A 10,776-nucleotide genomic window follows, 5' to 3' on the forward strand; every position below is an offset into this window, starting at 1 on the left:
ATAAAATGATAAAGATATAAATAGAGTGTGACTGATTTTAGACTAGTTGAAGACTTTCCAGATTTGTCCAGTATTTTATCATGGTTCTCCAGTCCAGGCTCACTGCGATTTTATTCTTTACGTGGGCATGAATTTAATCATTTTGGGCTATTTTTTCACCAACAGACAATTTTAAAAATAATTTATTTTAAAAGATGATCAAGAACTCTGTTAACAGATTCAAAGCACACAACATCACAGAATAGGTTTTTGTCTCAGGAATCACAATGATTTACCTTTAGACCTATAAAATCAAACAAATCATGAATTATAACCAGCAGAGGCATATACACATTACTGTCAACAAAGAATACAGATCACGTGTCCACTATCATGTATATTTGTGTGTCTTAGTGTGTGGGAGAGACTTTAGGGGAGAGGGGATTTGACATGTGACCTAATGGTTGTTATGTGAGTGTTATTCAGGTTCAGGTGTATCACTTCAGTTCCTTCTCACACACCCAGCGGTGTTTGTCTGTACAGTCAGTAGCGACCCAGTACACGTAGCCCGGCTGGAATTTTCCCGAATAGGCACAGTCAGAAGAACGTCGACCAACTTCACGCAGCTGAGTCCTGCAGCACACAACATTTCACATCATCAGTATCATCAATAGTGCATGAAAAGTAAAAATGTGCATCTTCACCACACTTTGAAACTGGATACTGGACCTCCTCACAAACAGACCCCCAGTCACGCCTGCTCTACTTGCTCAACACCAGGACCTCCAGAGCTGTTCGCTCAGCGAAGTTGACAGGATGTAATGTTAGCATACATTTCTGCAAACCACAGATACGTCCAAAGGTGGAGGGGACATTTCCAGATGTTTATGTGGCGAAAAGAACCGGCTATTTTTCACAGGAAGTCAGACCATCTCCAACCCTTTTTGTTGTGACCAAAACAGGTATTTTAAGCCAAACCGTGATGTTTTCCGAACCATTACCAAGTGGTTTTCGTGCCTAAACCTGAGCAAAGCATAAGCACAACGTTGTGACAGCAGAGGAATAGAAAATTCAACCTGGCGATTGGGTTGGACTTACTCTATACAGTGTTTGTTTTGTGTATTTGTAATAGTCCAGTCGAGAGCATCTCAAAGCATTTTTTTCTCCATGTCGGCCTAACCAGTTTGCACAGAAATGGGTTTGGAAACATCATGGTTCCTTACGCTTCATTCAGTCGGGCTCCGTCCAGCCATGTCCACGTCTTCCTTCCACGGTCTCGTTTAGCCAAGCCGAGCCACACCATATAAGATCCCAAAGTATGGACAATTTCCTGTTGGGAGGAATTTGTGATGTGATGTTATGCTTTATTAAAAAGTGGTTAGTGAAGTCATCAAGATAAGATGGAAGAAGGTTTTGTTTATCCTTGATGAAGTGGCAGCTTTCTTGAGAAACAACCTACTTAACTGGGATGCAGTGAAATTATTATAAAGATCATAAATACCTTTTCTATTTCATCATCTATAAACACCAGATGACTTCCCTTTGCCTCACAGTCTTCTTTGGCATATGTCCAGCTCTCTGTCTCAGTGGACAGCTGGTAACAACTGGACTTGTATGGCGTCCATCCCAGGGGACAACATTGGGGGTTTCGTTCTGGTCAGAAGCAGGACGGGACGAATAGAAAAATGGCAACAACAAAAAAAGAAGAGAGGATGAGGTGGAAGGAAACGACGTGACAGGAAAAGGACAAATTTCTTTAAAGAAACTGGGGAAAATATCTGCACATCTTTGCACTTTGAGGCAAGAAATCTACAAAAGGTGTCGTTAAAAACAGACTCAATCGTTAGATAAAAACTCACCAAATTCAGCAAGCCTCATCTCTTGATTCTGGTTCTGTTGGTCCAGTTGGTCCTTTAACATCTCATTATCTCTGATCAGGTCACTGTTATTGGCCTGTAACTCTCTGTTTCCCTTTGCCAGTTGGTCTTTCTCCAGCAGCAGGGTGCTGACGGCAGCAGTTGACATCAGGGTGACATTGGCAGAGGGGGTGAGCTCAGACTTTTTGCAAAACTCAACTAGGGAGAAAAAAGACGGAAAGATGTTCCACTTTTTGGGTCAGAACACTTTGAGACTTTTCTGTGAGGGAGTAAGAAGAAAATGTGTTTCTCTTTCTGCCGACGGATTCACATCACATCAGCACTGACATTTAATCAAGTCACTAAGCTGGAAACACAAACTACAAATATTCCCTGTACTCTGAGCTTTTGAATGACTTTCATTGGCTGTGCAGAGGCTCGCGCAGGCTGATACTCACATCCTTGGATCCGAAGACAGATGTTGAGAGCTGAGTGTATCATGCACAGCAGGCCGAAGCCGACCCCAGCCACCCAGAGGACACGTGACGAGCCTACGGAACGACACACACAATATACCTGTGATGATTGTGTTACCTGCTACTTATATAGAGAGGCTGTGCTGTTACCAAAACGTGACAAGTTAGAGATATGACTCATTAAAAGGACATATCTCTGTCAGTGTGTGCACTGATAGGGACTCTAAACAAATGAACCCAAAACACAGATAACTAAAAAACCTTGAGTCTTGAATAAAGGCTAAGAAATGATGCTAAACTCAGGCCCAAGGGCTCAGCTGGAGATGATCGTGATCATGTCTTTATTGACTCTCGTCTCAATAACTCTAACTCTCTTTTTCACCTGTCTTAGCAAGACCTCCATAAACCACCTACAAGTGGCTCAAAATGCTGCTGCCAAGCTTCTGACCAGGTCTGCAGAAAGATCAAATTCAAGATCGTTGTGCATCGGTCTATTATCTGTCCCTCGTTCCAGGCTAAAGACAAAAGCAGACTTTTAAACTTCCCGATAACTTCTCTCGTCTTCTCCTTCTAACTAGTTTGACTCCTTCTCTCTTTTCACTCAGGCTTCTTTGCCGGAAATGTTCATTTTGGAAACCTAAAAGTAAACAGAAAGTTGGAACAGACAGAGGTAAAAAAAAAACGATACATCGCTCTGACCTGAGTTGGAACTTTTTCTCTCCTCAGGACTGTTTCTGCCTTCAGCAGCTGGTGAATTGACGTAGTGTCCAGAATCCATTCTTCTGAAAACTCCTGTTAGAGATGGAGATGTGCTGTCCTACAAAACGTCCCGTATTTGTAGCCACCAGCTGCTTTTCTGGTGTGGGGGGAGTGTGTGCTAATCAATTCATAATTGCCCATCTATGGGTACCAATTTCACAATCACAGTTGTGTCACAAAACCGCAAATAAGAGAGAAGTGACTTTTATTGTTGCAACATATATATGTATATATTTAAAAAAGCAGAGTTGCTGAAACTTCCAGTGGAAAGATGATTCAGTTATCTCGGGAAGGATTTTGTTGACTACTGACGTAACTCAATAACTGGAATAAATGACCACGGATATGTTGAAACTTTATGTTTCTTAATATAGCAAATTCAGGTTTCTATTTTACTAGCGTTGTGACAACTCTGTGCTTATGTTCTGGTTAGGTTAAGGCACAAAAAACACTTGGATAGGGACAGGAAAAGACCATACTTACAGACTGTTTGACTCAAGCGCTACCTGAACAATCACTTTCCACTTACTGTTCATCTATTTTCTATCTAAATGTTCTGACATCTCATTAAAAAAATTCAGATTTCACACAACAACCACCGTCTCTTTCACCTCTGACTCATATAGATGTAAACGTAGTATGATATTGTCGAAGTGTAAAAGTGATTTTGTTGGTATCGATTATAAAAGAGTCCCTTCATTGGGATACTACTGTTATCATGTGCAACAAATTGTATCGTATCGTATCATATCATATCGTAATGCATGAGAATGTATCATATCGTAACGCATCATATCACATTACATTACATTATATTCATTGTAAAATTTTGTCCCAAATGATCGCATTTTTCACTGCCTGAACATACCCCAAAACCACCGAAAAATTTTATAATCTGTTGTCGTTCTGAATTTCCATCACTAGGTGGCGCTGTAATCAAGGAAAGTGCGTTTTGGCTTATAACTCCCACATACTTTGTTGCACATTCAAAAACCTCATATCCTGCCTTCAGTGAATTGTGCTGAATCTCTTGATGTAGGCCACGCCCATTTCCGCCTACCGTTTTTTTTTCGCTAGCTTGCAAAATGTCGCAAACCTACTTTTTCGAACTCCTCCCAGGCAATTTCACAAATTTCCACGAAACTTTGCAGACAGCATCTGTGGACCCTCCTGACAAAAACTTATTAAAACAATTTTGATCTTCCAAAGAATTCTCAACTTATTAAATTACAACTTCCTGCACAGTTCCTTCAAAACAGGAACTGTTGCATATCTCCACATTGGTTTGTCCGAATGACATGAAACTCAGGATACTACTTCCCCATGAGCCCCGAAGGCTCTGTGCAAAATCTGTATGGATGACCACTAGGTGGCGCTCTTTAAATTGAAGTAATTTATATCTCCACATCGCTTTGTCGGATTGACATGAAACTTGGTACACTCATTGCCAATGCCGTTCTGAGGATGGCTGACGAAGGTCTTACCAATCCGACACTAGGTGGCGCTCGGCCCGATGACGGTTTGTGAAAAATTTGTAGCAAATCAGCCAATATCAATCAATTGACTCAAAATCAGTGTGGGATCATGTAACTACACTGGCTGCATGAGACACACCTCTTGTTTTTACGTTTTACATCTGTTCATAATTTGTATTAATTTTTATATGTAAATATTAGCATTTTTAGCAAATATTAGCATTTTAGCTCAATAGCTTCCAGGTCAAGTGATCAATTGACTCAAAATCAGTGTGTGATCATGTAACTACACTGGCTGCATGAGATACACCTCTTGTTAATTCGATACTACAACTGCCCTCATGTGCAGCACGATAGCTCAGTAGCGCCCCCTAACGCCCCCTTATGGCTTTTCCCATTAAGTTTTTTTCATTTCTACGCCTCGTACTTTATTTCACTAGTCCTACAGATTTAACGCCACAGACTTCACACTCACTAAATATCATCTTCAGACCTTGATGATGACACCTTGTCAAAAGCTTTTGCCTCCGATATACATATGTATCATGACCAGACGCACAAAATACCCCTCGGCACCGAAACCCTCAGTCCAACAGGAATTCGGCCACTTTGGTTCACAGCGGCCATTTTGTCAAACTTGAAGCCCCGCCTCCTACATGCACATACACTAACGAATTTCAGCACGCATAAGTATCGTGACCAAACGCACAAAAAAGCCTCTTGGACCCACAACCTCAGTCCAAGGGGAAGTTTGCCATTTTGGTTCAAAGTTGAGATGTTGCCGTCATTTCCACCCATTTCCATGGCTCGTACTTTAATTAACTTGCCCTACAGATTTAACGCCACAGACTTCACAGTCACTAAGACTCATCCTCATACCTTGATGATGAAAAGTGGTAAAAAGCTTTCGCCTACGTTATTCCTGGTGGGCATGACAGTCTGAACTTTCAATGCTTGGCCACTGTAACAGCCATGTCAATGTGTGGTGTGTGTTGGACACAAACTGTCCACTAGGTGGCTACGTTGTGTTGTGGGTCAGCCTGATATCAATCAATCAGACGTCATTTATATCGCACATTTAATACAAATACAATGTAGCACAAAGAGCTTCACACAATAAAAGCAAGCACAACAAAACAGAAGTGAAACCAAAAGACACACTTTCTCTCACACATAACACATACATGCATTTCTGACAGAAGCTTACTGAGGCGCTATCTTTCGCTCAGCTATGTGCTGTGACGACAAACATCATCCAGTTTACATGACATTCACAGGCTGTTTTCTCCAAATCATACATTACAACATGACATATAATTGATGGGTGAGCTCTAGGGCCACATAGTGGACAGACTTGCCCTCTGCGTCTGCCCTCCGACGGCGCCACGGCCCGACGTACGTGGGGGGGCGAGGGCCCGTTCATCGCTGCTTGCAGCTTTAATTATAAACTCAAACTGTGCAGCAAAGCTTTGTGCACAACTCAACAACTTTAACTTAAAGTGAAGATCCAAAAAGTTATCAAATAAGACTCCATTATAGGAAAACTGGTACAAAATTATGCACATCTCAAATGTAGTAAGGTGAAGCGATGAGAAAACTTCTCAAAACACACAAAACAGATTAAAAAAATATATGTACATGTGATACTGTCAGACTTTTTCTACCTCTATTAATCTAAATATCAACATAATAGAAGTGTGAAAGGGAAAATCAGGGCCCAAGTAGTTCAAAAAATGTTTAAAAACTTTATTTTCATTGAACATTGAAGACACAAAATTGCCTAGCTGTCCTCTGACTCACAACAAACTGGTCAGTGAGTCACATTTCAGCCTTTGAGGCAACATAAAACTGTTACTGTGTGATGCATCTGAGTACCAAACACAAACTCAACCATGTGTGAAGGTTATCTGTGAAAGATCAAAGGAAAGTGCAAAGTCTTTGTCAGTGAGGGTGAGTGGAAACACTGCTGTACAACTGAGCACAGAGATGCACAACGTATCCTCCACCCACACATCTGCAAACACACACCAGTGAAGATGAAATCAGCACCTCCAGCTCGTCTCGGCCATTTTGACCTCGTGCTGTCGTCCTCGCGTTCATCTCTAGTGTAACTGTGTGTTGGAGAATGACTCGGCTTTCTCTTTCTCAGCCTCTGGTGCTGCTGTTGGTGACTCTGTGTGTGTCGTCTGAAGAGGACAAAGGTGAGGGAACTATTTCTGATTTGTGGGCTTCACGCGTCTCTTTGACATCTTAGACATTACCAGAAGAAAAAACTTCATGGGGTATTATTAGAAAACACAAGTTACACACAGTTAAGTCCTAATTATACAGTCGACCATATACAGTTTGACAGTTTCTATGGTTTGGGGGGAAACCAAGCTTAAAGCTACGAGTATAAAGTATCAACATTGTGCGATTTACAAGTTTTTGGAACGATTGAAAATGTCTCAATATGTGCAGTAGTTAAAGTTACCTTACAAAAAGAGCCTTTGGTGTATCTGTGTTTACATTTTTCTTCAATACTTTCTCTAAACTCAGTGTCTTATTTTCTTGATTAATCCATAGTAATGATATTTTTTACAAGATGGCGTCATCATGTGTTTCTACAGCCCAGAGTAACTACAGGTGAACATGACTTTGCTGCAGTAGATATTCAAAGCGCATAAATGACATCTGATAAAAAAAACAACAACTTGCCCTGAGCTTGTTTATTAAATTAGATCTTTAATATCAAACTTGTGATAAACAAATTGCAAACAAACTTGACGCACAGTTATTCAAAGATGTTTTCTTATCATATCAGTTGCACTTTTGTCATTTTGTCCTGAAATAGTTCAGTGTCAGGTCTGTTGGTTTGCCTTTCCTCAATATGCTGCACCGTGCAGTCTGCCAAAAGAAAATTAAAAATCAGTGTGGAATAAACGCATATCGAAGGATTTATCTCAAGTTAAAAGCTTGTCAGCAGTCTATCTAAACACTCACATTCACTTCATTCATATGTTCACAGTGACCTGTTGTGCTTTTAATTGATTCAAGAAGTGACGAACAAAACAAAGAGTGAGCACAAAATATTACAGCAAAATACAAGAATACAAAATACAGCAGATTGACATTTATAGAAAACGTGTCAAATCACGTTCACATTACATGTTAATGACCTGACTTTTGTATCCAGCGGTGGACGGGACGGTGGAGCAGCTATAGGCGACCAGGCTGCCACGCCAGTGAACGCAATTTGAGACTGCGTTTCATCAATTTTCAATGTGAAACCACCTTGATATTTTTAAGGAGACCTCAAAACATTTTCAGCCATGTTTGTGGCGACAGAAGCAGGTATTTTAAGCCAAAATATGATGTTTTCCAAAACCTAACCAAGTGGTTTTTGTGCCTAAACCAACCCAGACCGTAAGCACAACACTGTCAAAACATGAAATTGATAATTAAACCTAAAGAAACGTGAAGTTGTGACACAAAGAAATATAAAGTTTCAACATATCCGTGGTTTGCAGACATATGCGTCCTACTTTAGCTCACACAACTCAGCCGTGTCTCCGGCCCAATAAACCAAAAGTCCAGCATAGAGAGGCTGAGTGAATGTGGTCTGGACTGTGTGGAGGAGAGTCATGGTGTCAGAGGTTTTACAGACGCTGTAGAAGGACAGAGTTCCTGCTCTGTGATCCAGGTACACTCCAACTCTGGAGGACCGAGGACCTGAGAGTAAAGTTCTGATATTGTTATGTCTGAAATAATAAGTAATGTCAAAACATCCTAACGCCCAAGACTTGTCATTGTTTCCAAATCCACTTTCATTCCCTGTTCTGCTGATATCCTTGTATGCGACGGCTACTGAAACTCCTCCGCTGCTTCTCTCCACCTCCCAGTAGCAACGTCCAGTCAGACTCTGTCTGCTGAGCACCTGAAGCCAGTCAGTGAATCTGTCTGACTGACTGGAACATGATTGCTTTTCTCTCATTACTGTTGCTTTCCTGTTGCCTTTAGTTAACAACAGCTGTGTGTGCGCTGTGTTTGGATCCAGTGTGATTTGACGTGAATATTGTAAGAATTCCCCTCTGGTCTCGGGCTCTGGTTGTGGCAGTAAAACATCTACTTCACTCACTTTCAGTGAGATCTTCAGCAGTTCCTCATCGAGAACATTCTGTAGTTTATCTCTGACGTCTGACACGGCTGCTGCAACATCTTCAAAGTATCGCAGATGGTGGATACTTTGACTGTGTGACTCCGTAGATTTACTGAGATGTGGCAGCAAAGGGTAATTAAGTAGGAAATGTATTTGGTCATCTGTGTGTGAGAGCTTCTTCAGCTCAGTGTCTTTCCTCTTCAGCTCAGTGATCTCCTGCTCCAGCTTCTCCTGAAGCTCTTTGACTCGACTCACTTCAGTTTCCTGCTGGGATCTGACCTGCTGCTTCACATCAGAGCGTCTTTTCTCCATGAGACGGATCAGCTCGGTGAAGATCTTCTCACTGTGCTCCGCTGCTTTATCAGCAGAGCCATTGATGGCCTCCACCTCCTGTTGAAGCACCTTCACATCTTCCTCTCTGTCCTGGATTCTCTGCTGGATGTTTTGTCGACTCACCTCGAGCTCCCTCCTCCTCTCTTTACTTCCTGCTGCAGCTGACACTGTGTCGTGGCCTTTGTGTTCGTCCACGGAGCACAAAATACAGATACACTGCTGATCAGTACGGCAGAAAATCTTCAGCACCTCATCGTGATGAGAGCAAAATTTCTCCTGCAGATTTTTGAGGGGATCCACCAACTTGTGTTTTTCAAAGGCAGGGGATTCAAAGTGAGGCTGAAGGTGGAGCTCACAATAAGACACCCGACACACCAGGCAGGACTTGAGGGCTTTCAGTTTCCTCCCAGTGCAGACATCACAGGCCACATCTTCAGCTCCAGCATAGCAGAGATCTGCAGGAGCAGCTTGGAGTCCAGTCTTCTTCAGCTCCTCCGCTAAAACTGCTAACATGGCACTTTTCACCAGGACAGGCCTCGGTGTGAAGCTCTGCCTACACTGAGGGCAGCTGTAGGTTTTCTTCTCATCCTCTTCATCCCAACGACTTTGAATACAGTTCATGCAGTAGCTGTGTCCACAGGGAGTAGTCACCGGATCCTCCAGTAGATCCAAACAGATCGGACAAGAGAAAGTCTCTCGGTCCAGCTGAACTCCTCTCTGTGCCATTTCACCTCTCAGTGTCAACAGCTGTTTAAGTTTCACTTCCTTAGCTCTGATCTGAACAACATGTTTCTCCGCAGTGAATCGGGCCTGTCAGCTCCTGCACTTCTCCACATGTTGTTACACCCTCATTCAAACTGTAGATCTGAAGGGGAGGGAACAAGGAAATATATGGACCGAGTGGAGCTCGCTGTGTGTGAGAGCAGCAAGAAAAAAGGGAGGGCTATGATTCACTCCAGGAAGAGGAGCAGCAATGGGAATGTGAACTTTGCTTCCTCATTCACAACAAAGCCTCAGCTAAAGCCTGCTCCACACTTGTAACCATGCAAGTTTCTAGTTGGCTCTTCAAGGCTTTGATGATGGATCCATATTCATCTAACTCTCCCTCTAATTCTGTTCAGATTCATAATTCAGTAGTTGTGTGGATACAAAATGTACGATGTGTTCACTGACCTCTGGTCCGTGTTGCAAGAACATATGTGTCCATCAGAAATTATTTGATTAAACAAACAAGACTTAACTTGTTAATTAGTAACCTCTGGACGTGCTGATAGGTAGATTTTGTAACCTTTGGACTGAACAAGACTGGATGTTTTCCCCTAATTTCAGTTCTTAAATTAACCCAATGTAACTGGCTGTAGATTTACCAGTCATATATGAGTGTATTCCCCAAAATGCTGAACAAATCCTTGAAGCCATTTGAAGTAAATTAACGAGCTTAAAAGACTAAGACAGGTTGAAAAGTTCCTAATAACATGTTGTTTTTTCTTTCACTTCATTTCCTTTGTGCTTTCCTCAGCTCCTGACGTCGTAGCAGTCCTCTACAAGCAGAGAACCATCACTGCTGCCAGAGGCTCGTCGGTCAAACTCTCATGTGAGGCACATTATTACTTAAATAAGTGCGGTCTTCTGCATGCTGCATGGTATCAGCAAAGTACTGAGACTGGGCTGACTGACCCGCGCAAGTACTTTACAACAGTGAGCGAGACAGACGATCAGGACATGAGACACAGAAAGGTTGTGACAGAGATCCTCAACCT

The 10,776-nt window shown here is 42.1% G+C and overlaps 2 protein-coding genes across 2 annotated transcripts; both read right to left on the reverse strand.

Moving 5' to 3' along the window:
• Positions 1-322: 322 nt before the first annotated feature.
• Positions 323-3,095, reverse strand: LOC311259813 (C-type lectin domain family 12 member B-like). The gene is made up of 6 exons (XM_084357146.1): positions 3,011-3,095; positions 2,294-2,386; positions 1,839-2,054; positions 1,481-1,632; positions 1,203-1,309; positions 323-612 (listed from the first exon to the last, which is right to left on the reverse strand). Exons 1-6 carry the CDS (start codon positions 3,087-3,089, stop codon positions 477-479), a joined length of 783 nt encoding a protein of 260 aa, XP_084213272.1. The 5' UTR covers positions 3,090-3,095; the 3' UTR covers positions 323-476.
• A 4,194-nt stretch (positions 3,096-7,289) lies between these two features.
• LOC311259723 (tripartite motif-containing protein 16-like) lies at positions 7,290-9,850 on the reverse strand. Its single transcript, XM_084357012.1, has one exon. The coding sequence runs from the start codon at positions 9,740-9,742 to the stop codon at positions 8,066-8,068; it is 1,677 nt and encodes a 558-aa protein (XP_084213138.1). The 5' UTR covers positions 9,743-9,850; the 3' UTR covers positions 7,290-8,065.
• Between the last annotated feature and the right edge of the window lie 926 nt (positions 9,851-10,776).

This window comes from Pagrus pagrus (assembly GCF_965226575.1).
Source record: "Pagrus pagrus genome assembly, chromosome: 7".
NCBI lineage: Eukaryota > Metazoa > Chordata > Actinopteri > Spariformes > Sparidae > Pagrus > Pagrus pagrus.